This window comes from Culex pipiens, chromosome 2 (genome assembly GCF_016801865.2).
Source record: "Culex pipiens pallens isolate TS chromosome 2, TS_CPP_V2, whole genome shotgun sequence".
Lineage (NCBI taxonomy): Eukaryota > Metazoa > Arthropoda > Insecta > Diptera > Culicidae > Culex > Culex pipiens.
Genome location: NC_068938.1, coordinates 20,243,019 through 20,270,626, shown reverse-complemented (window position 1 = coordinate 20,270,626; position 27,608 = coordinate 20,243,019). Strand labels below are relative to the sequence as shown.

The following is a 27,608-nucleotide window of genomic DNA, read 5'->3' as shown; positions in this document are numbered from 1 at the left end:
AAATGACCAAAATGACCAAAATGACCAAAATGACCGAAATGACCAAAATGGCCAAAATGACCAAAATGACCAAAATGAACAAAATGTCCAAAATGTCCAAAATGACCAAAATGACCAAAATGACCAAAATGACCAAAATGACTAAAATTACCAAAATAACCAAAATGACCAAAATGACCAAAATGGCCAAAATGACCAAAATGACCAAAATGACCAAAATGACAAAAATGGCCAAAATGACCAAAATGACCAAAATGACCAAAATGACCAAAATTACCAAAATGACCAAAATGACGAAAATGACCAAAATGACCAAAATGAACAAAATGAACAAAATGAACAAAATGACCAAAATGACCAAAATGAACAAAATGACCAAAATGACCAAAATGACCAAAATGACCAAAATGACCCAAATGACCAAAATGACCAAAATAACCAAAATAACCAAAATGACCAAAATGACCAAATTGACCAAATTGACCAAAATAACCAAAATAACCAAAATAACCAAAATGACCAAAATGACCAAATTGACCAAAATTACCAAAAAGACCAAAATGACCAAAATGACCAAAATGACCAAAATGACCAAAATGACCAAAATGACCAAAATGACCAAAATGACCAAAATGACCAAAATGACCAAAATGACCGAAATGACCAAAATGGCCAAAATGACCAAAATGACCAAAATGACCGAAATGACCTAAATGACCAGAATGATCAAAATGGCCAAAATGACCAATATGACCAAACTGACTAAAATGACCGAAATGACCAAAATGACCAAAATGACCAAAATGACCAAAATGAACAAAATGAACAAAATAACCAAAATTACCAAAATGACCAAAATGACCAAAATGACCAAAATACCAAAATACCAAAATGACCAAAATGACCAAAATGTCCAAAATGACCAAAATGACCAAAATGACCAAAATGACCTAAATGGCCAAAATGACCAAAATGACCAAAATGACCGAAATGACCAAAATAACCAAACTGATCAAAATGACCAAAATTACCTAAATGGCCAAAATGACCAAAATGACCAAAATGACCGAAATGACCTAAATGACCAGAATGATCAAAATGGCCAAAATGACCAAAATGACTAAAATGACCGAAATGACCAAAATGACCAAAATGACCAAAATGACCAAAATGAACAAAATGAACAAAATGACCAAAATGTCCAATATGTCCAAAATTACCAATATGACCAATATGACTAAAATGACCAAAATGACCAAAATGACCAAAATGACTAAAATTACCATAATAATCAAAATGACCAAAATGACCAAAATGACCAATATGACCAAAATGACCAAAATGACTAAAATGACCAGAATGATCAAAATGACCAAAATGAACAAAATAACCAAAATGAACATAATTACCAAATTGACTAAAATGATTAAAATGACCAATATGACCAAAATTACCAAAATGATCAAAATGAACAAAATTGCCAAATTGACTAAAATGATTAAATAGACCAATATGACCAAAATGACTAAAATGACCAAAATTACCAAAATTACCAATATTATCAAAATTACCAAAATTACCAAAATTACCAAAATTACCAAAATTACTAAAATTACCAAAATTACCAAAATTACCAAAATTACCAAAATTACCAAAATGACCAAAATGACCAAAATCACAAAAAATACCAAAATCACCAAAATTACCAAAATTACCAAAATTACCAAAATGACCGAAATGAACAAAATGACCAAAATGACCAAAATGACCAAAATGACCAAAATGACCAAAATGACCAAAATGACCAAAATTACCAAAATTACCAAAATGACCAAAATGACCAAAATGACCAAAATGACAAAAATGACCAAAATGATCAAAATGACCAAAATTACCAAAATTACCAAAATTACCAAAATTACCAAAATTACCAAAATCACAAAAATTACCAAAATCACCAAAATTACCAAAATTACCAAAATTACCAAAATGACCAAAATGACCAAAATGAACAAAATGAACAAAATGAACAAAATGACCAAAATGACCAAAATGAACAAAATGAACAAAATGAACAAAATGACCAAAATGACCAAAATGACCAAAATGACCAAAATGACCAAAATGGCCAAAATGACCAAAATGACCAAAATGACCAAAATGACCAAAATGACCAAAATGACTAAAATTACCAAAATGACCAAAATGACCAAAATGACCAAAATGGCCAAAATGACCAAAATGACCAAAATGACCAAAATGACAAAAATGGCCAAAATGACCAAAATGACCAAAATGACCAAAATGACCAAAATGACCAAAATGACCAAAATGACCAAAATGACCAAAATGAACAAAATGAACAAAATGAACAAAATGAACAAAATGAACAAAATGACCAAAATGACCAAAATGAACAAAATGACCAAAATGACCAAAATGACCAAAATGACCAAAATGACCAAAATGACCAAAATAACCAAAATAACCAAAATGACCAAAATGACCAAATTGACCAAAATAACCAAAATAACCAAAATAACCAAAATGACCAAAATGACCAAATTGACCAAAATTACCAAAAAGACCAAAATGACCAAAATGACCAAAATGACCAAAATGACCAAAATGACCAAAATGACCAAAATGACCAAAATGACCAAAATGACCAAAATGACCGAAATGACCAAAATGGCCAAAATGACCAAAATGAACAAAATGAACAAAATGTCCAAAATGGCCAAAATGACCAAAATGAACAAAATGTCCAAAATTTCCAAAATGACCAAAATGACCAAAATGACCAAAATGGCCAAAATTACCAAAATAACCAAAAAACCAAAATTACCAAAATGACCAAAATGACCAAAATGACCAAAATACCAAAATACCAAAATGACCAAAATGACCAAAATGTCCAAAATGACCAAAATGACCAAAATGACCAAAATGACCAAAATGACCCAAATGACCAAAATGACCAAAATGACCAAAATTACCAAACTGATCAAAATGACCAAAATGACCTAAATGGCCAAAATGACCAAAATGACCAAAATGACCGAAATGACCTAAATGACCAGAATGATCAAAATGGCCAAAATGACCAATATGACCAAACTGACTAAAATGACCGAAATGACCAAAATGACCAAAATGACCAAAATGACCAAAATGAACAAAATGAACAAAATGACCAATATGTCCAAAATTACCAATATGACCAATATGACTAAAATGACCAAAATGACCAAAATGACCAAAATGACTAAAATTACCATAATAATCAAAATGACCAAAATGACCAAAATGACCAATATGACCAAAATGACCAAAATGACTAAAATGACCAGAATGATCAAAATGACCAAAATGAACAAAATAACCAAAATGAACATAATTACCAAATTGACTAAAATGATTAAAATGACCAATATGACCAAAATTACCAAAATGATCAAAATGAACAAAATTGCCAAATTGACTAAAATGATTAAATAGACCAATATGACCAAAATGACTAAAATGACCAAAATTACCAAAATTACCAATATTATCAAAATTACCAAAATTACCAAAATTACCAAAATTACCAAAATTACTAAAATTACCAAAATTACCAAAATTACCAAAATTACCAAAATTACCAAAATGACCAAAATGACCAAAATCACAAAAAATACCAAAATCACCAAAATTACCAAAATTACCAAAATGACCGAAATGAACAAAATGAACAAAATGAACAAAATGACCAAAATGAACAAAATGACCAAAATGACCAAAATGACCCAAATGACCAAAATGACCAAAATGACCAAAATGACCAAAATGACCAAAATGACCAAAATGACCAAAATGACCAAAATGACCAAAATGACCAAAATGACCAAAATGACCAAAATGACCAAAATGACCAAAATGACCAAAATGGCCAAAATGGCCAAAATGACCAAAATGACCAAAATGACCAAAATGGCCAAAATGACCAAAATGACCAAAATGACCAAAATGACCGAAATGACCAAAATGGCCAAAATGACCAAAATGGCCAAAATGACCAAAATGAACAAAATGTCCAAAATTTCCAAAATGAGCAAAATGACCAAAATGACCAAAATGACCAAAATGACCAAAATGGCCAAAATTACCAAAATTACCAAAATTACCAAAATAACCAAAATAACAAAAATTACCAAAATGACCAAAATGACCAAAATACCAAAATACCAAAATGACCAAAATGACCAAAATGACCAAAATGACCAAAATGTCCAAAATGACCAAAATGACCAAAATGACCAAAATGACCAAAATGACCCAAATGACCAAAATGACCCAAATGACCAAAATGACCAAAATGACCAAAATGACCAAAATGACCAAAATGACCAAAATGATCAAAATGACCAAAATGACCAAAATAACCAAAATGACCAAAATGACCGAAATGACCAAAATGACCAAAATGACCGAAATGACCAAAATGACCAAAATGAACAAAATGAACAAAATGACCAATATGTCCAAAATTACCATTATGACCAATATGACTAAAATGACCAAAATGACCAAAATGACTAAAATTACCATAATAATCAAAATGACCAAAATGACCAAAATGACCAATTTGACCAAACGACCAAAATGACTAAAATGACCAAAATGATCAAAATGACCAAAATGAACAAAATAACCAAAATGAACATAATTACCAAATTGACTAAAATGATTAAAATGACCAATATGACCAAAATTACCAAAATGATCAAAATGAACAAAATTGCCAAATTGACTAAAATTATTAAATAGACCAATATGACCAAAATGACCAAAATGACTAAAATGACCAAAATGACCAAAATGACCAAAATGACCAAAATAACCAAATTGACTAAAATTACTTAAATGACCAATATGACCACAACGATCAAAATGACCAAAATTACCAAAATTAGGGGAAATATGCCCATTTTAATCACTCTAAGCCGTTCGACCAATTCTCATCACTTTTGACGTTTTCCGCTATTAAATCAACATTTTCAGATGTATCAACGATGGAGAGTTGCTTGCTCACTTTTGTTTGAGCTATTTATTACTTTGGAACAGTCAAAAACACTTTATGAAAGCTGTAATTCATGATCAAAGTGCTGATAGGCCGATAATAGAAATAGGCTGAAGAAGGGTATAGTTCCCCTACCAAAAACTAAAAACTCAAAGCTCAAAACTCAAAACTTAAAAAAAATTGTCCATTTTCCGTACAATTGAGTTGGAATGACTATGATCAGAAAAAGTTGATTTCGAAAGCTGATACGCTTGACTTTTAACATTAACTTATCAATTGCTAAAATCCTGAAAAGAATGAATTTTGTAAACAAACAATGAAACGACTGCAATCTGCTTGGCAACCCTTCTATTATTATTTTTTTAACCAAATTTTATTTCTATTCGCTGGAAATGGCACCCTCACTCATCGAAAAAATGGCTGTCTACCTGTCCGTCATAATGAGTAATTATGCACTGTGTGCTGGTGATGTGATAATTACATGCGTGTACCGCGACGACCATTTCCGCACAAACCCCCCTCCGTTGTCCAATTGTCTGTGAGTGAACCTCGCAAACGCACACCACCGGCACTTTACTTCCATTGCGTACCATTTGCTGCGTACAGTAGTGCGTTGTGGACGTAATGTTTTGGCCTGATGGCCTCAACTCGCGCGTTGCTCTTCAGGAGGGGACAGGATCCATAAAACAGCCGACCTGGCCACCCCCGGTTCGACGTTTTCAACGACGACGACCACGAGACCCAAATAATTATCATAATTACAGCCGTGTGGATCAGCTGTTGAGCTGGTCGTAAATGTGCAATCTTTTATGGATTTCGACGCTCGATCCAGCCGAAAATGGCCAGATTTGGTAGTTTGGTTCTTTGCCAAGGTCCTTCCCACACGAAATTGGTCTTGAACAATTAAGCAAATCGCGTGTGCTCCGTTCAAGCGAGAATTAGATCAGTCTGCATATCTGGAAATCATGAGCAACAGCACTGTTTCCCGTTTTACTTCGAGTGGACTGTATTTTTTCTCGATTTTTCGGAGTTTTTCTTTCCGCGAACGGATCGAGTAAAAACGCGCGCGTCTTGCCTTTTCTGTTACACGCTAAACTCTGTTTCTTTATTTCGTTTGACGCAAGGTACACGGAAAATTTAAATATGAGATAAAAACAAATAAAAGTTTTCGCACAGAAGGTGCGCATCATTTCAAACTCGTCCAACATCCTCCCCACGTTGAAATGGAGGCATTTCAAACCTTCCTTGCTCCAGTAGTTCAATTCCGCTCCTCTGCCGCATGCTTCAAAGCACCACCGACCACCCATCCCAACTCAGTTTCCCTGAGCGAGGGCAGGTTCTCCGCCAGCGTGATTCTACCTGACTTTATCAGGTTCCAAAACAATTCTGCTCCCAGCAGCATATCGATTTGGCCTGCCGAATTGAACCCCGGGTCGGCCAGCTTGATGTTCGGCGGTATGTTCCAGCTTGTGATGTCGATCGATTCCGGCGGCAGTTCATCAATTATACTCGGAGTGACTAACAGCTCCAGCTCGGTCGAGAAATCGCCAACGCGAGACCTGACCATCGCTCGAACCAGGCTGCTGGTCCTCGTCTTGCTGTCATGCAAACCACTGACCTGGTAGTCGGCGTGCATCTTCTTGATCGCCAGTTTGTCGGCAAACCGTTCCGTAACGAAGTGGTTCTGCGATCCCGAGTCTATGAGCGCCCGACACAAGTGCGGGCCACCGCTTCCACCGTCGACAAGTACCACGGCGGTCGAAAGAAGGGTCTGTTTCCTGGCAGGTCGAGCGCGATGTTCGTCGTTTGCCTTCGGCGAAGCTGGCGCCATTGACATCGAAGCGTCCATCTGCTTCTTCACTCCATCAGTGTGCAGCATGGTGTGATGCCGCTTGCCACAGATCATGCAGGTGTTTGTCGAAGTACAGACTGCCACGCGATGTCCCTTCTTCAAACAGTTGAAGCACAACCCACATTTCCTCAAGTGGCTGTACTTCTCGTTCACGGATTTTGTCTTGAACTGGTCGCACCCTTTCAAGTCATGTTGCCGGTTACACGTGGAACACTTCTTCGCGCCAGCTATCAGCAGTGCTACCGATCTGTGCGGCTTGGCAGTGTTCGCCGACACACTTGTCAACTCCAACTGCTCCAGAACTCTGCAACTCTTCTTCAGGAACTCCATAGTTGCCTCGTACGTTGGTAGTTCGCCCGCTGTCTGTTCAGATTCCCACGCCTTTCGTGTTTCTCTGTCCATCCGAGCCGCAAGCAAGTTTACCAGCATCTGCTCGCTCAACCCGTTGACAGGAAGCTGCAGATGTTTCAACGCTCCGATGTGCTTGACGCACGTGTCTATCAGCTTCCGGAATTCATCGGCCTTATCATGAGTGATCTTTGGCAGACTGAACAAAGCTTGGATATGCTTGTCAATTATCACTCGCTTGTCCTCATAGGTCTCCACCAAGAGAGCCCATGCTGCCTCGTAATCGTTGTTGTTGATGATGTCTTGGTCGATCACGCCTTCCGCCCTGCCGACCAACGAGTTCCGTAGATGGTACAGCTTCATCGATGGAGCCTCACCCTGGTACCGGTCCATCACGCTCCTGAACATGCACTTGAACGAAAACCAGTTCTCGTAAGTGCCGTCGAACTTCGGCAAGGGCACACTGAGCGGCGGCAGGTACTGCGGCACAACTGCACACGCGGGGGCGGCCGGGACGAGCGCGACGCTCGGCTTCGATAGCCGTTCGATCAACTCGTTTAGCTGAATCGTCAAAATGTTGTGCAGCGTCTCGAATTTTAAGTAGCACGCCCGATGCTGCTTCTCCTGCTCCGGAGTGAGTGCCAATCCGTAGATCTGGTTCTGGAACGCATTGAACTCACCGTAGCAGGCCTCGACCGTCTTCAACTGCAACTTCAGGAAGTGCAGGTTCTTCAAGTTCTGGTTCGGTTGCTCGGTGCTCGACTTGATAACTACTTTCACTCGGTCCAGCTTTTCCGCCACCGCGTCCCGCTGCCGTATCAGCACCTTCAGCTGCTCCTCCATCTTCCGAGCTTTCTCCTTCCGCCGCTGTTCCTCAAGCTGCTTGCTGATCGGCGTAACCGGAACCACTTTCACTTGCTTCTCGCTCTTTTGAGCGTCACTTTTCTCTTCGCTTTTTCCGCGGGTCTTCTTCTTCGGCGTCTTCTTATCACCTTTAGGCGTTCTCAACATCATCCGTCATGCCCGTCGCTAGGTGAGGCTACGCCTCGACGCTCCTCAAACACACTCACACGCGGGCACGTCGGCCGCGCGATCGGATCGGATTTCTCCGTCACTTCCGGACCCCTTGTCCAGTCTTTCGGAATTTTTTTCCGATCTTCCGGAGCACTTCCCGGTCTTCCACCAGCACTGGCTGTCGGATCGCGCACTTTTCACAGCGTGGGTGCTACGCCCTCGACATCACACACACGCGCATACACGGACACGTCGACCGTGATCGCAATCGGATTTTCCGTCGAAAATCCGTCAAAATCACTCCCGGAACACTACTCCAGCATCCGGCTCGTGTAGGACCACAATGTTTCCCGTTTTACTTCGAGTGGACTGTATTTTTTCTCGATTTTTCGGAGTTTTTCTTTCCGCGAACGGATCGAGTAAAAACGCGCGCGTCTTGCCTTTTCTGTTACACGCTAAACTCTGTTTCTTTATTTCGTTTGACGCAAGGTACACGGAAAATTTAAATATGAGATAAAAACAAATAAAAGTTTTCGCACAGAAGGTGCGCATCATTTCAAACTCGTCCAACAAGCACATTTGGACTACCAACCAAGTCACTGCTGTTGGCCCCGATAAATTACGGAACGGAAAAGCAGCAACACAAAACAAAGACAATGTCGGATTATAAACACAGTGAGTACCAGAACTAACAACAATTTATGTCTGATGCTAGAGTAAAATCCGAACTCGAAGAGCATCAATGGAACAGCAGCCACCCCAAACCCAACTAGAGCATAACTTCACCGAATATAAATAAAACATTTCGAACGAGGAAATATTTGCACTAGTTTTATTGCGCTTTTTTCTGCATCCAGCGCGCTTGCTCGCTCGTCCGAGTGCACCACCCTAAACCTGTGAATTCTTCTGGTTCATGTTTGGTGTCACAGACAAACGGTTTGAAATTTTAGTTTCAATAGGTTCAGGTGTATTTCTTGTTAATATTATCTTAAAAAAGCAAATAAAAACTATAAAAAAAAACAAGATATAAAACGATTTTTAAACCTTATTTTAAATTAATTAAACCTTTTTTCCTGAAGCCTGAAATTTTTGGTCGAAATGAAGTATAATCTGGAGATATTGTATTTGGTGTGATCTTTACCTATTTATTCTACCATACAAGTATTTAATTTTTTTTTTTTTCGTTATTATTTCACCTATCTTTTTTTAAAGATAGAGAATTTGCAGCAAAGCTAAAAGACATATGTCGCCACCTATGAACAAATAGCGTAAACCTCTATTTTTTTGAAAAAAAATGTGTTTTTTCCTTCATAATCAACATTTTTATAAAACTTATGCCGGATTCGGATGAGAAAAAATATTTCCAACAATTTGGTGTATAACTTTCCAATATTTGTTTGATTTTACTATGAGAAAATTGTAAATTTAGTAAAAGATAGTAATTCGAACTATTTGGCAAGAAAGTCTGTTAAAAATCAATAAAAATTATTGAGTATACGTTAACACACTTGTTATTAACTATATAACTGTTTTTTTTTTTTCATTGATATGTATCGGGAAACTCATTTTTTCGTGTTCCAAAACATGTTTTTTAAAGAAAAAGTTCACAAATTTTCGCGCGCCCTAAAATTGATGTTCATTAAAAAAAAATTCTCGTCTTTTGCAACCAGTTTCATTAAGATTGATGCAGGGAATCATGAGAAATAATCGATTTTGTTCTTTAATCGGCAGAAAGGCCGAAATTTTCATTCAAATCATTTTTGTTAACTTTGGCTAGAATCTTTATCCTAAGCTTTTAAAAAGATTAAAATCGGACTTTTTTGTATTTTTTCCATTTTTTTTCTATTTGTTCTAAAAAAAGGTTCTACGGCTTGGGGCAATATGGGTATCAAAATTCATGGTTTTTGATACTGGTAATGAAAATGGCCATTTTGACAGGATTTCCGAACCATACTTGTTTTGGCAATATTTTCGTTTTTTGGCAATTTATTTCCACAGAGGTGCCAATTATTGAAAACATTAAATTTGAATTAATTATTAATGATTAAATAAATTGGCAAAGAATTAAAAAATATAAATAAAAATGGATTTTCTTTTTAGAGTTTTGTACAAAGTTCTTTGTCATATAGGTCATGTAGAACATAACCACCTGCACCTTTTTATATTTTAGAAAGTTTTACTTCTTTTTTTTTAATGTTGTTTTAGGCCGTTGCAAATATTTTTCAAAGTTTATGTCGCCCCCTTTGAAATAGGCCCGAAAAATTAGGAGGCATTTTTTTTCCGTTTGAAATTCATTTTCTTGCTTTTGTAATCATATTTAGCAAGTTTGTGCTCTTTGGAAATATTTTTTTTGTAATTTTTTTTTAAAACAAATCAATTTTAGTACATATTTCTCTGACACAAAATTTTACAACATGTAATATTATCATGTCATGTCAGATTTAAGTTAATGATGATTTTTTACTGTGCTTTTTTGTTTTATCTCTTAATAAATTGATAAATACAGTTTATTTTAAACAACATTTATTTATAAAGGTAAGATTGTTGAAATGTTTAAAACAAAAAAAACGGCTATTTACAGAAAAAGAAAAAAACACATTTTATGTCAACAAAAAAAAAAACAAACTTTAAAAAAAATATGTTTAATTGTTTTCAATCTGCGATTCAAAGCCTTTAAATACTAGTTAATTTTTGCTCATGTTTTTTTTTTTGTTCAGGAGAATATTTTTTTTGTTGTAGTTTATACAATAAATAATTCAAATTTTTTATCTCTCTATTCCTTCAAAATGATTCAATTCAAACAAAAAAATTCGTGGGCAACAAACAAATATGTATTACAAAAACCTTATGGATCGAAAAAAGACGCAAAGCTTTTATATTTTCCTAGAGATATTTTAGACATTTTAAAATTTAAGACAGCTTCATAACTGTTATTATTGAAAAAAAATTGGTGATAAAAAAATATTCGAAAGTGTTTTACCACAAATCATCGAAACTCATTCAAAACGTTGTTTTTTATTAGTTTTATGTCAGCTCTGATGTTTTTAATTCCCGTATTAAGAAAGAATTCAAGTGTAAATAACTAAATTATTAAATTCACTAAATAAAAATTCATATTTAATCGTTTTTATTCTTTTTTAATGATTTTAAACTTGAAAATAGTCAAAAACCTTATGGAGTCAAAAAATTTAATGACTTTTCTTCGGAATGTTCTCTCTGGGTTACTCTGTGGTTATGCTACTTTCACAAATTTGAAAAATATCATGAACCTTTTAAAAAATAGTTTTTCCTTAAAATTTGGTAAAAAAATAAATAAAAAGCTTTCATTTTATTAGAAAAAAAAGCATGAAAAATAATGTTATACATTGTATTTCAAGTATTTTACTATCGATTTAAAAAAATTACTTCTGGAATTTTTTTGAAACAGTCCTATAAACAATTGACGGACAATAGCTGATAGGTATTCAAAAAAACTATAGATTTCAATGAAAATTTTAAATTTCAGCAATATTTGTGCGCTTTTTATTTGAAATTTTGAAAAAGGAGCCAAAACATGTAAATTTTTTTTTTACTACAATATTGAATAAAAAAATAAATCTTAAATGATCCTCCGATCACCAAGAACATCCACTTATCTGTGGCATTCCCTCTCCACAACATAGTATATTTTTACTCCGACGAAGACGATGAAATAAAAAGTTCGAGACGTGAGTTCATTCAAATCGTTTCTCGGACCTCGAATTCCAGGGAGCAGGAACTTTCTTCTTCGTACAAGCCCAGACCTGCCCAATCCAGGAGCTGGGGAGTTAGGGGAGACCTTATAAAACTCGGGGTAAAAGTCGAACGAACGGGTCCATAACACATATTATATCGAATGCAATTGCAGCTCAGCTTGGCTGGCTTTTTTTCCTGGATCGTTTTGTGGGTTATTTATGTCACGAGAGAGTTGATTGCTGCTGGTGCTAGTTCGAATCCTTGGTTTGGAAATAGTTGTTGGAGAAAGACAAGAAAAGTTCAACATTGAACTAGCATTCCCGGATGATGTTACCCCCCGGCCCCGGATGGTAAACATCCTTTTTCTTTTTTGTTTCGATGCATCGTTGGTTTTTCTTCTCTCTGCCCCTGAGTCATAATCATTTCCGGTGGAAAGTTATCGGAAAATGTGCTCTGCCTAATGATGCTGGGAATGTTTATGGAAAGTTTTATTTTGTTATTTTATTAAGTTTGCTTTCGGAAGAGACAAGGAGTTGTCATCAACATTAGCTTAGTATACCGTTAGAAATGAACCCCTTCTAGCAAAAAAATCGAGCTCACACATATTCCCAATCAATCAATCGAAACGACTCTATCCATCTGCGCAGCGATCGATCTTGCTTAGATATACGTTTGACTGTATGAAAAAAAAAACCTACTACAATACATCACCCGGCGCCAAATAGAGTCATAAATCAACATAAACTAGTTGACCTCGGGAGAACTTCGACGACGACTGCCTCCGATGATTTGTCGCATTCACTGACTGTGGAGTCAGTCACAGTTCTTTATTGATTGATTTACGCTATACGTAAGTCGCGTTCTAGCGCAGTTTTTGTTCTCTTTCGATTCATAAATGCTCGATAATGGTTGGGGTCCCTTATGCACAGTTTGCTTAAGCTACCTGAGTTATAAGTTCTGTGGGTTAAATAAAGTCAAGGTGCTCTGACGTTCTTTTGAACGGTGGTAATCTTTCACAGCAAAAAAAAATCTTAAAACTACTGATATATCAATCAATTAAAATTTCAAGAATTCAAAAACAATGCATAAAACTCATTAAAATCATAAAATAATATAAAATTATACAAAATAAAGCACCGATAAAAATGTCTAAAATAAAGCATAAAAATTATGAAAAAAGGGTTAGTTGAAAAACCAGAAAAAAAATATGTTAATACAGGGACGGAAAAAATACTGTTTTATTAACATTTTCGAATTCGCAAAATACGTATTTATACTCGAAATTTTAGGGCTAGATTTTTGGATGGTGTAAAATTTGGTACTGTAGAGCCACATTTTTATTAAAACATATGATTTAAATTATTTTTAGATTGGTACTGAATCGAAAATTACTATTAGAAACGAAAATTACTTAAATATTTTTGTTGATATAGTGCTCCGTTTTAAAATCAAAGATTCTTTTAGGTAAGAAAAGTAAAAAAAAATCTTTTTTGCGGTTAACGGTACACATCAACCATAGCTTTTGCACCCAGAATTCTGTTACAGACATTTTAGTATCTTCAAAACTACGGGAACTATCGATATATTTTTTTATTCATCCCCTAAATTACTGTCTTCGTAGTTATTTACAACAAAGTTTGACTGTTTTTACAATCAGATTCTTGCAGGATTGAGTCCGTAAGTTTGACAATTTTGGAATAAGAAGACAACAACTTCCTTGGTTGCTGTGCACCCTTAAATATTTTAATTTAAGTCTTCTACTTGTAACCTTTTCCTTAGCAAGTATCGAAGGTGCCAAATCCAATGTTTGAATACTTAATTACATTAATATTAATTTAAGAATAAGTCATTGTTGAAAGGAACTGCAATACTCTATTAGGTTATGAGAAAAACTAAATTGTGAATTGATTTTTTACTAATAAAATGAATTTAAGAATTGAAAATAAAATATTTGAAGAAGAAAAGCTCACATAAATGTACCATATGCAAAAAACAGCAAGCTGAGAAAAACGCAGTGGAAGTTTACAGCACATAGGCTACATGCACAATTTTCACGAAAAACTGAATTTAGTCCCTATTTCTAGCCAAATTACTGATTTTTTTCAGTTTTTCTAAAAGAGCACATTTTAAACCTTACTGCAACATTAATTCAAAGATTTCAAAAATACATATAGGACATTTATGCGAACAGGGGCAGTACAGTCCTTTCAACTTCAAATTATGTGATAAGTTAAATCAGCCAACTATTTTAAATTATAGTTCTTAGTCCTTGAAAAATTAATGACTTGATCTTTTAAATAAGTTTCAAATATTTGCCAAGAAATATTTAAAAATGAAGGCCATTTCACTCAATACTACTATTTTTTTTTCTCGTGAACAGAAGGTTATTTGAGCAATATTTTCCGTATGAAAAAAAACTTTCCTGCTTTTTTTTTGTTTAGTTTTAATTATATTTTTTATTGTTTCGGGCTTGATCCACAACCTTAAATCATTATCTTTTGGCTATCAGCTATTTTTCTTAATTTTCTTCTTTTCTTTTTTTTTTATTTATTTTTTCAGTGTTATTTTATTTTTTTTTATTTTTTTTTTTGCTTTTACTTCGCAACAAAGAGTTGCAAACATAATGTGAGACACAACCAAATTTGCTGCTAACTTGTTTTGACATAAAGTGTAGGGAATATTAGTTGAAAATACGACCAAAATTGAAACTAGAAAAGAATATATTTTTTTTAAATTATAGGCACAGTTATCAAACTAAAATAATCAAGCTGATAATTTTATTTAAAAAAAACAAGAAATTATCCTTTTCAGAGCTTTTTAAAGATTCAAAATTGGTTTTAAAACTGATTTTTTGTGAAATTTGGAATAAAAAAAGGTGCAGGTGGTTATGTTACACATGACCAGTATGACAAAGAACTTTGCTAGATGATTGTTGAAATTTTCGATTAGAACGTCCGATCCAAATTTCCCCATGATTCCTTTATAATTACACTAGACAACTCATTTGTGGTCTATTTCGTGGCTCTGAAACAGGCTGTTTGATTTGTAAAGTTTTAAGACATAATATCAACGTCCTATCGAACTAAGGGGATGAAAATTGCAAGTGGAGCTGAACTGCCCTATTCAGGGCTCTAATTGATTACGAAATAGTTATTCTAAATTTCCAGAAACAGATTTCAGAAGTTTAACAGTCATTTTTCCCCAACTCTTATGGTTCGGCAAATGTCCCCCCATCGGAACATCCCCGGGGCCTCCGGCCACTTCGGAGTGTGGCCACTACTGCCGAAATTTCAAATTTCATGTCCAGTATCAAAATCCATAAAGTTTAATACCCATATTGCCCCAACTCTTATGATTCGGCAAATGTCCCCCCATCGGAACATCCCCGGGGCCTCCGGCCACTCCGGATTGTGGCCACTACTGCTGAAATATCAAATTTCATGTCCACTATCAAAAACCCTAAAGTTTGATACCCATATTGCCCCAACTCTAATGGTTCCGCAAATGTCCCCCATTGGAACATCCGCGGGGCCTTCGGCCACTCCGTATTGTGGCCACTACTGCCGAAATGTCAAATTTCATGTTCAGTATCAAAAACCTTAAAGTTTGATACCCATATTGCCCCAACTCTTATGGTTCCGCAAATGTCCCCCCATCGGAACATCCGCGGGGCCTCCGGCCACTCCGGATTGTGGCCACTACTGCCGAAATGTCAAATTTCATATCCAGTATCAAAAACCCTAAAGTTTGATACCCATATTGGCCCAACTCTTATGGTTCGGCAAAAACCCTAAAGTTTGATACCCATATTGCCCCAACTCTTATGGTTCGGCAAATGTCCCCCCATCGGAACATCCCCGGGGCCTCCGGCCACTCCGGATTGTGGCCACTACTGCCGAAATGTTAAATTTCATATCCAGTATCAAAAACCCTAAAGTTTGATACCCATATTGCCCCAACTCTTATGGTTCGGCAAATGTCCCCCTATCGGAAAATCCCCGGGGCCTCCGGCCACTCCAGGTGGTGGCCACTACTGCCAAAATGTCAAATTTCATGTGCAGTATCAAAAACCCTACAGTTTGATACCCATATTGCCCCAACTCTTATGGTTCGGCAAATGTTCCCCCATCGGAACATCCGCGGGGCCTCCGGCCACTCCGGATTGTGGCCACTACTGCCGAAATGTCAAATTTCATATCCAGTATCAAAAACCCTAAAGTTTGATACCCATATTGCCCCAACTCTTATGGTTCGGCAAATGTCCCCCCATCGGAACATCCCGGGGCCTCCGGCCACTCCGGAATGTGGCCACTACTGCCGAAATGTCAAATTTCATATCCAGTATCAAAAACCCTAAAGTTTGATACCCATATTGCCCCAACTCTTATGGTTCGGCAAATGTCCCCCCATCGGAACATCCCCGGGGCCTCCGGCCACTCCAGGTGGTGGCCACTACTGCCGAAATGTCAAATTTCATGTCCAGTATCAAAAACCCTAAAGTTTGATACCCATATTGCCCCAACTCTTATGGTTCGTCAAATGTCCCCCCATCGGAACATCCCCGGGGCCTCCGGCCACTCCAGGTGGTGGCCACTACTGCCGAAATGTCAAATTTCATGTCCAGTATCAAAAACCCTAAAGTTTGATACCCATATTGCCCCAACTCTTATGGTTCGGCAAATGTCCCCCCATCGGAACATCCGCGGGGCCTCCGGCCACTCCGGATTGTGGCCACTACTGCCGAAATGTCAAATTTCATATCCAGTATCAAAAACCCTAAAGTTTGATACCCATATTGCCCCAACTCTTATGGTTCGTCAAATGTCCCCCCATCGGAACATCCCCGGGGCCTCCGGCCACTCCGGATTGTGGCCACTACTGCCGAAATGTCAAATTTCATGTCCAGCATATTGCCCCAACTCTTATGGTTCGTCAAATGTCCCCCCATCGGAACATCCCCGGGGCCTCCGGCCACTCCAGGTGGTGGCCACTACTGCCGAAATGTCAAATTTCATGTCCAGTATCAAAAACCCTAAAGTTTGATACCCATATTGCCCCAACTCTTATGGTTCGGCAAATGTCCCCCCATCGGAACACCCGCGGGGCCTCCGGCCACTCCGGATTGTGGCCACTACTGCCGAAATGTCAAATGTCATGTCCAGTATCAAAAACCCTAAAGTTTGATACCCATATTGCCCCAACTCTTATGGTTCGTCAAATGTCCCCCCATCGGAACATCCCCGGGGCCTCCGGCCACTCCGGATTGTGGCCACTACTGCCGAAATGTCAAATTTCATGTCCAGTATCAAAAACCCTACAGTTTGATACCCATATTGCCCCAACTCTTATGGTTCGGCAAATGTTCCCCCATCGGAACATCCGCGGGGCCTCCGGCCACTCCGGATTGTGGCCACTACTGCCGAAATGTCAAATTTCATGTCCAGTATCAAAAACCCTAAAGTTTGATACCCATATTGCCCCAACTCTTATGGTTCGGCAAATGTCCCCCCATCGGAACATCCGCGGGGCCTCCGGCCACTCCGGATTGTGGCCACTACTGCCGAAATGTCAAATTTCATATCCAGTATCAAAAACCCTAAAGTTTGATACCCATATTGCCCCAACTCTTATGGTTCGTCAAATGTCCCCCCATCGGAACATCCCCGGGGCCTCCGGCCACTCCGGATTGTGGCCACTACTGCCGAAATGTCAAATTTCATGTCCAGTATCAAAAACCCTACAGTTTGATACCCATATTGCCCCAACTCTTATGGTTCGGCAAATGTTCCCCCATCGGAACATCCGCGGGGCCTCCGGCCACTCCGGATTGTGGCCACTACTGCCTAAATGTCAAATTTCATGTCCAGTATCAAAAACCCTAAAGTTTGATACCCATATTGCCCCAACTCTTATGGTTCGGCAAATGTCCCCCCATCGGAACATCCGCGGGGCCTCCGGCCACTCCGGATTGTGGCCACTACTGCCGAAATGTCAAATTTCATATCCAGTATCAAAAACCCTAAAGTTTGATACCCATATTGCCCCAACTCTTATGGTTCATCAAATGTCCCCCCATCGGAACATCCCCGGGGCCTCCGGCCACTCCGGATTGTGGCCACTACTGCCGAAATGTCAAATTTCATGTCCAGTATCAAAAACCCTAAAGTTTGATACCCATATTGCCCCAACTCTTATGGTTCGTCAAATGTCCCCCCATCGGAACATCCGCGGGGCCTCCGGCCACTCCAGGTGGTGGCCACTACTGCCGAAATGTCAAATTTCATATCCAGTATCAAAAACCCTAAAGTTCGATACCCATATTGCCCCAACTCTTATGGTTCGTCAAATGTCCCCCCATCGGAACATCCCCGGGGCCTCCGGCCACTCCAGGTGGTGGCCACTACTGCCGAAATGTCAAATTTCATGTCCAGTATCAAAAACCCTAAAGTTTGATACCCATATTGTACCAACTCTTATGGTTCGGCAAATGTCCCCCCATCGGAACATCCGCGGGGCCTCCGGCCACTCCGGATTGTGGCCACTACTGCCGAAATGTCAAATGTCATGTCCAGTATCAAAAACCCTAAAGTTTGATACCCATATTGCCCCAACTCTTATGGTTCGGGAAAAGTCCCCTATCGGAACACCCGCCGGGGACTCCGGCCACTCCGGATTGTGGCCACTACTGCGGAAATGTCAAATGTCATGTCCAGTATCAAAAACCCTAAAGTTTGATACCCATATTGCCCCAACTCTTATGGTTCGGGAAAAGTCCCCTATCGGAACACCCGCCGGGGACTCCGGCCACTCCAAGTGGTGGCCAATTCCAATTCCCGCTCATGCCGGCTGGCATGTCTTGGCGTGTCCATGCCTCCAGGCTATCTGCTCCCGGGCCTCCAGGCCGTCTGCAAACGGGCCACCAGGCCATCTGCTGCTGATGTGTTCTCGTCGACGGCCAGCAACAGACTGAATTTCCGGGACCGACCGAGCCGAGTTTTGTTAATTTAGATCGGGGACGTATGCCCCGCCTCTTTGCACCCATTCTCCTACATCTCCTTATTCGCTTTTTGCCGCGTCGACGATCCGAAAATTATGAGGTAGAGTGGGGGTGATTTTAGATACATCAATCTCACGTCTCTATATTGACTGATTGGGAAACGTTTGTTCAACCAACCAGCGTGCACCAAAAAGAGGGGAAATTTGCCGAGAGGGGAATTCGTCACGTAACGTTTTCGCTTCGCGAAAATTTTGGATTGACACCCCGTATAGAAACCTTAGGACAAAGTTCTTTGTCAAAAATAAAAAGCAAAAACAAAAAAAATAACTTAAAAAATATAAAAATATGAAAAGCATTAGATTGGGTCTTAGAGGGTTAAGTGACACTGAGAAAAACTCATTTTTCACAGAGTTATAACATTAAGAGGCTGTATCTCAGCAACCAGTCGTCCGATTAAAAAAAAAAAGAAATAAGAAAATTGCTGGGCGTTCGAAAATATTTTTTAAATAGGTGCTTTCCGTCTTTTTTTTTGTTTAAATGTAGAAAATATTTTGATGACCTAAAAGCATTGAAATAAAAAATAGATACAACTTTTGAAAAATTAGAATCGCTTTGGATTGAAAATTTCATTTTGCAACTATAAATGTGTATTTAGAAACTCGTTAAGATATTTTCCCATAAAACCTTTTTTAATTGTAATTGTAATTTTATTGAAACGATATCCTATTAGTTTACACTGTATATATTAGGGCAAGGAGGTAATCGTGGCTTCGTCACCAGATTTTGCAAAATTTTCGAACTTTAAAGCAAGATGCAATTTTTAATCCCCTAAATATTTTTTTTTAAATCGAAAAAAATAATGTTTTTCTGGTGATGAAAAAAAATTAAGTGGAAAAATCGGGATAATATTTTGGTTAGTAATAAAATTTTGAATGCCAATTTCGAATTCCAACAGTTAGATTTTAGAGCTATTGAATAAGTTTGTGTTTCACGTACCTTATTTTTTTTCTCTGTGTTTGTATTTATAGTTATGGCCCAACTTTTGCCTCGACGATAATTGCCCTGCCACTTTAACAATTTCAAAGTGCTCGCTTACTCCCTTTCCTTCCTTCCCGAGAAGAGGTGACAAGTTGCAGTGTAAACGTTATGGGTGATTGCATAAATAACTTCATTTATTGTAAGTGGACAAGTTTTTTTTTACTCGATACAAAATTGTTCGTTTGGTTGCTGGTTGTATCTTGCGGCAAAAAAAGTTGATCAATTTAGTGGGTAACTTTTTGCTTACGCTGGCAGATTACGAAATAGTAATTCGAATAAAATGCCGTTTTATCGCAGGAAGTTGAACTTTTTTTTACTCGTTTTAATTGAAAAAGTGCTATAAATTAATCAGCGATTTAATCAATTCAAAGAAGTATTAATTAAATACGTTGATGACTCAAAAAAACATGGAATGCTTGCACAAACTCGACGAGCAAGTTGCGCTTACTTACATCGCTACGCACGCGCGCCTCAAACTTGATTTAGCAGAAAATTTGCATAAAACTAATTAGGCATTCAGAACTGCCGATACCGCTATGCGTCACAGATAAATGGACTGTTTGTTTTTTTTTTAAATTATTATTTCTTGTCTTTGTATTATAAATTCAGATAAATTTAAACATTTTCAATCTCTTAAAAAAACATCTAATTCGATAAAGTTTCGAAACAGTTCTTGAACGAAAAACATAAATTAAAAATTTATATTTCATCCACATGTCTCTTTCTTCACGACTCGCAAAGAATACGTGAACATTTTTAATTGATTTGCTTATCGCCCAATATCGGACCGGGGAGTCTCCTTTGGCAACATTTGAATACCCCCGGCGAATCCAAATTCAGGATGCAATTAATTACAAATTAATAACCACTCTGCCCGACTGAATGGTCCCAATCGAAGTCACGAACAAAAATTGGCCAAGGTTTCCGAAAATTTCTGGCTAGCGCCAAATTCAAGGGTTTTCTCCCTCTCTTGGCAATCTGAATAATTAATGTCACGTTTTCTCGCGCTGTGACCACACACACGTCCCACTTGTTGAGAAATATCAAGTCGAGTTTGCGATTATTATCAAAACCCCAAAGCGATTGCAGTTGCGCCCTTTTCGGTCTGTTAGCCGCCCCAAACGGAAGCTTTCCAAAGTGGCAAAATTGCGTCTCTACGAAGTATTTGCAATTACAATATCTTACGGGGTTTTATTCCGTCAAGGTGGCTCGAACAAACGGAAAGAAGTCGACGAAGAAGTGGTGGTATATCCGGAACAATCACCGGCACCGGCACTGTTGATGCCCTCAATGTAAATATTGGCTTTTGTCGTACGGCGGCTCTCTTACGAGGAGCAAGTCAACACGACGAAGGAGGGCGGTTGCCAGCAGCAGTTGAAACAGGCAGGCAACACTGCTTTATGCACATATACTCATTCACTGACGCTCACGGTGGGTGCGTTGATGGTAAACAGGCTATTAAATATGCATTAAATCACGCCAGTGGTGTTTTGTGTGCACGGTTAGGGTTGCATAGAAGGGTGATGAAGACAGGGCATGCGTCTTAATTTCAGTGTTTTTAATTTTTTATTGTAAACATAAAAATCCAAATTTCCTTTTAATTGTTTGTGAGTTTGCAAAAAAAAACATTTTTAAGCAATTTTGAATCTTTGGCATTGAAAAGTTGGGCCAACTTTGGCGGTGTTTTGAAACTAAAATACCCTACTTTTTATGTCTTAAAAAAAAAAAAAAAAAAAAAACTTGTTCTACCGATTTTAACACATTATATTTGCAAATTAAATCGAATACAGTCTAGACTCGATTTTCCTGAGCCTCAAATACAGTCTAGACTCGATTATCCGAAGGCCTCGGAAAAATTTCACTTAGGATAACCGAAACTTCGGATAATCGGATTACAAAAAAAATCGATGTTTAATTTTTGATTGTCGAGCTTAGGTATGACCCCTAAACTACGCTAAAATGATTTAAAATGTTCAAATCCAAGATGGCGGCCAAAATGGCGGTGATGAAATATTGAAAAAATGCATTTTATTTTTTAATAGGCAATCAACAACTCAAATTGTACTAAAGTGGGGTCGTAGAACTAAAACTTTATGTTAAAAGCAATAAAATGAAAAAAATACGGATTTTTTTTTGTTCGTGATTCGATTTGCCGAAGTCCCATACAAACCTTCGGATAGTCGAACTTCGGATAATCGTATCTACAGTTTCGATTATCCGAAGCTTGTTTTGAAACTAGAATCATGGTAAAAAAATCATTTTTTTTATTTTCTCTCCAACCCCATTTTCATCAAATTTGAGTGGTTGATTGCCTGTTACATTCCAAATGCATTTTCTCAAAACTTAATCAGCGCCATATTGGCCGCCATCTTATATTTGAAATTTCTAAATTACTTTTAGCATTTTTGAGGTAATTTTCCAGCTCAACGAACCAAAACAAGACAAAGAAAAAATATGTTTTCGTGATTCGATTATTCGAAGTGATATTTTCCTAAGACTTCGGATAATCTAGACTTTTTTCAAGCTTAATAAAAAAATAGTTTTTTTTTTAATTAATTCATTGATATTTTGTAAATAATTAAAGCACCATGACTGTTATAGGAGATCGCAGTAGTCGTGGCGCGCGGGCGCGTTTATTTTTCGATCCGTCACGTTTTTTCAAAAAATTCTCGTTTGTTTATTATTATTTTATTTTTATTTTTAATTCTACTAAAATGCCTTAGAAGATTTTTTTTTGTAAAGCTATGGAACAAAAATGGCTTCAACAGTGAAAGTTTGACAAGCGGAACAATCTGAGATGGAGCTCAACCCGGAGGAAATCAGGGCCAAGTGGCTGCGGAAACTGGAAACCAGTTCGACGACTATGGCGACAGTCGTTACTGTGGTGGACCAGCTGGAAGCCACATTCGGCATCGCAAGAGATTCCAAGGAAGCGAGGGAAAAAGGACCGATAAGTGAAAGTTTTGGAAGTGCTCCTGCAGAAATTTTTATGGATGGCGGATGTGCATGGCAACAACAGTTAACCCAACTGGAGGAGGCTACGTGGCTACGTGGTTGGATGATCCCAGATTTGAATTTGGTGAGAGCGTTCTAATTTCTTCCTTATTATATTACTGCATTTCAATTTTCTCATTATTTACCAACGCCCAATACTTCATTCGTCGGTGAAGTATCCCATCGAACCCTTTCCCCTTCCAAATCCGGATATCTTGGAGGTCGTCTAAGTTCTTAGGCATCTCTATAGGATATCCAATCATCAAATCCCTTCCCACCTCCCCCGTTGATCGTGAGGAGTCGACCAAAAGGACAAATGAATGGTGATGTGTCATTCGGCACATTCCTGACGCATTTATTTTCCTTATCGGCGCCAACCTAGCTATTGCGAGCTTTATGCTCGGCTAGAGTACGGTCAACCAAGCTAAGCTAAGCTAAGCTAATTAAAGCACCATGACTGTTATAATGTTAAAGGCGTTTTGTGATAATTTTTTGCATATAAATTTTTAAAATTATTCCCTAAATTTGAAATTATTTTTTTTATTAAAAACCAAAGAACAAAAGAAATACTTTACACTAAGTTTCAATAATATTTGAAAACTAATTCAAACATAATTTCCAGCATTATTTTTTCTTTTCATAATTGGGCTAATTTTATCAATATTTTTTTTCTAATATATGAATTTGATATCATTTCAAATGTTTGAAAAGAAAATATAGAATCAAGAAATAATTATTTTAATAGTAATAAATCCATTTTAATATCAAATTGTATAAAATTGTTGAAATAAAGGAACATGAAAACATTTTAATCTTTTCAAAAATTTAAAAAGTTATAAGACAAATTTTCCCACAAAAAGCAGTTTTTGTAAATTGTACGATTTTGCCAATTGTGTATGTTGCTTTTTTTTAATTTTTATTGCATTTGTGTGTACCTTTTCTATGACCAAAGAACATTATGCATCATTAGCTCGTCCATACAATGTTGACAGCTGTCCATACCAAAAGAGTTTTAATATTTAAAAAAAAACTGTATCCTGAGAACGGTTTTTTTTATCAATTCGTTGTCCTCTGAATTAGTTACACTCTTTGAAAATTCTTTTTTTATTTGACTTTTCCGTTGCAAATATTTTTCAAAGTTTATGTCGCCCCCCCCCCCCCCCCCTCCTACCCCTTTAAAATTGTGCTGAAAAATCATATATTTTTCGAAAAAACTTCAAAATTTCCATGAAAATAGATATCATGTTTGGGCTTGTTTAAAAATGTTTTGAATTTTTATGAAATTCCAATGTACAGCACCGCAAAAAAAATATTTTTCGCAAAAAATAAAATTTTCGTCAATACTCAGATATTTTGGAAACTAATGATGGCAAAACAACTGGACAGGTGTATAATGCATTTTAAAACACTTTTTTCATGAAAATGTTGAAACCATGGCTCGTAATTTAAATTTTTATACTTTTTTTATTTTGTTGCCCGCATTCCCCCCCCCCCCCCCCCCTCCTCGACTTTGGTCAGAGTCGAGGGACATAAACTTCAAAAAATATTTGCAACGGCCTATCACTAAAAATGAATTGCGCAAAATATTATTTTTTTACAAAATCTAATTTTTATGATACATTTAGATGACAAATAATGGAATCTTTGAGCTTGGGGAAATAAACCCTTTCTCAGCCTATTTCTATTTTCGGCCTATCAGCACTTTGATCTCTCTTTAGTCTCACACTTTAGTCTCTCGGCTCTAGCCGACGTCAAGAGTGCTGAAAATAAATAATATAAAAATTGAACCAGCAAGCCAAAATTTCATTCATTAGTTTTAAAAAATTCTATGTTTAAAAGAAAAAAAATCTTCTTGTAGTACTGTACAGCAAAAATTCACAAAAACCTCAAAATATTTTGAAATAACTCAAACATGTTAAAAATAATTATGAACGTTGGTGAATGCACATTATATTGTTTTCTTTTCAGCTGATTGGACTTAAAATTTTGAAATTAACTGAAAAAACAATTTTTCGATGCTATCAGCCTTATTTTATGATTTTTCACTTGGTGAAGTCAGGACCTAATTTGCAGAATGTCTTCTTTTATCATAAAAATGGTACACGCTAAGTTTCAACCAAATAAAAAATACAAAAAAGTAATCGTTGTCCGAAGGGTCAGAGAATTCCTCATAACGTCTTCAATATTCTTCTATGCTCCTTACCATACGAGGACGATACGGTCTTCTTGAACGAACTTCATTCCCCGTGTGGTGGCGGTCCCAGGAGCCGTAGCGAGAATAGGGCTAAAGTAAGTGCCCTCTTCAGACTCGTTGACTACCGTCCCCACCACAGGTTCATGAAAATCTGATTGCCATCAGTACTGACGCTAAGCTAAGCTGCGGTGGACTTGAACCTCCACAGCTAAGCCACCACGTTGGCGCAAAATGTGCAAATAAGTTACCTTTTTACTATGTGTACGATTTGGGAAATGGGCGGTTTTGAGGGGTGGATGGTACGGTAAGAGACAACTCTGCGCCGGAGGCAATTTGGATTTGCTCGTTTACTTCGTTTAGTTCGTCGTCCGGTCCGGCCGGACCAGACAGAGTGGCATCACCGAGCTGAGCTGAAGTCAATCCTCCTCTCCTGTGGTTGGTAATTGAACTTGGGTGGTTGGACGCAATCGGTGCAGGAAGTCCAAGACCTAGCCTTGACTCGTTTGCATTTCTTCGATGTGAGCTAATAGCTGTTTCTCTTTTCTTCTTCTCGCTTTCCAGATACAGTGACAACCCCGGAAGTCCACGATGTATCGCCCAACTCGTGATGCAACTGGTGCAGGTGACCCACAAGACTGGCCTGTAACGACCTGCTAGGAACCTTTCTACGGGCGGTGACTTCCCCGGAATCCCGGAACTCAAAACCCAGAACTACTTCCCCGACTTAAACCTCAAAAATCTCAAGATGATATCGACGGCTGGAAGCAAGCAACCTTCCCAGTACCAGTCTTCCTCGGCGACGACCTCCACGGGCCAGGATCACCACCCTCAAGCTATGGCGACCAACAGCAACAGTACGGTCCTGACCACAAGTGGCATCATAGCCCGGATGACGTCCAGCTCGGTGGAGAAGCAACGCACCGTGAGCGATTCCGAGTCGGAGATCAACTACGACATGTTCAGCACCAGCGTGACTTCGGCCGATGGAGCGGGAAGTTCGCTGATGAACTCGTCGCAGATCTCCAACACGTCGACGGACTCGACGCACGTCAAGAGTGCCAACCTGACACGGTCCCAGAACGTTGGAGGGGTGAGTTGCTTGAAGAGTTTGAGTGGACCCAACGTAGCAGTCCCATCCTTCGATTCGATTCGATTACTCTTAAAAATGCATTATGCAATTTCGATATTTAAATTGAAATTAAGCTGTAACGCTGGGTTGTCTGCCACAGAACGGTAAATTTGCATTACAAAATATTGGAAATTCCCCCGCGACGCACAAAAAGGGTTGATATTCATTTCTACATGGTGAACAGTTGTTATTTTGTGTACACACAACATGGCATTCAGTGCGGGAGGAACTCTCCCTCGTGTTGACGCAACAAATGAAATTACACTCGGTACAAGTGCGAAAGGAGGGTCATTTCAAAGAATTGCTAATTATTTACAAAATTAAAAAATATCAAAGACAAAATGCTACCAACTATAAATTTTATCGGCGTTTTTTTAACAAAATTACAAGAAATACCATTCCTCGAGTTCGCATGACAGTGAGCAAGAGAGCAACTCTCTTTCTTTTTCTCCATATTCCTTCCATTTTCTCTTCTTTAAAAAAGCCATTAATTTTTCTATTTACCCCAATCGTTTACACAAACTTTTTTTTTCACCACTTTTCACTGCAAAAACCAATGCAAAAAGTAGCAACAACGAAAAAAATGCAAAAAAACACAACCCTCTTCGGTTGTCGGTCACCATCGACATCGACCGGCCATGAAACATAAAACCGGACACCACCCTCGGTTGGGCACGTCCAGCAGCAGCAGCTTGTGTGTATATTCGTCAAGTTCAATATCCATGTCCAGTGCACCCCGCCGTCATGCACTCGGTTGCAGTGTGTTGTGCATGTGATGGTGAAAAATGGTGCATAATTTACTCTGCTGGCAGCAAATCGAATTATGATTCACTTCACATTTACAAGGCACGGTCAAACTCTGATTTCAAGGGTGAGGAAGGGCGCCAAGTGACACGAATGCAATGTTGAAAAGTGATTTTCAACAGTGGTATTAACCGAAGGTTGATTGGAGCGATATTTAATATGTATGTAGAAGGAGTTGAAGTTGTAGTCCCATGAGACAAATTCAATTAGGTACTGAATGGTTGATGGTTTAAAAATTGCATCAAAATTTAATACTTTGAATTGAGCTGAACATTTCATGGAAAACTTTAAAATCATTATTTAAAAAAAAACTTCTTTAAATCATCGATGTTCCAATAAAGTCCTGATTCGATTTTCCGAAGCCTCGATTATTCAAAGTTTCGTTTATCCTAAGTTCGATTATCGGATTTCGGATAATCAAATCACAACCAAAGATTTTTTTTCGTTTTTATTTATTTT

General features: G+C 37.8%; 2 protein-coding genes across 5 annotated transcripts in view; one reads left to right on the top strand and one right to left on the bottom strand.

Moving 5' to 3' along the window:
• LOC120432444 (GTPase-activating protein CdGAPr) overlaps window positions 1-27,608 on the top strand; it is a 134,524-nt gene that overhangs the window by 88,233 nt on the left and 18,683 nt on the right. For all 4 annotated transcript variants that reach the window (XM_052707305.1, XM_039597661.2, XM_039597660.2 and 1 more), the window contains one exon: window positions 25,778-26,306. In XM_052707305.1, coding sequence (XP_052563265.1) covers window positions 25,962-26,306 — 345 coding nt within the window. In that variant the 5' untranslated portion in view covers window positions 25,778-25,961. The remainder of the gene's footprint in view (window positions 1-25,777; window positions 26,307-27,608) is intronic.
• On the bottom strand, window positions 6,324-8,276 carry LOC120432417 (uncharacterized). The gene has a single exon (XM_039597617.1). It carries the CDS (start codon window positions 8,274-8,276, stop codon window positions 6,324-6,326), a length of 1,953 nt encoding a protein of 650 aa, XP_039453551.1.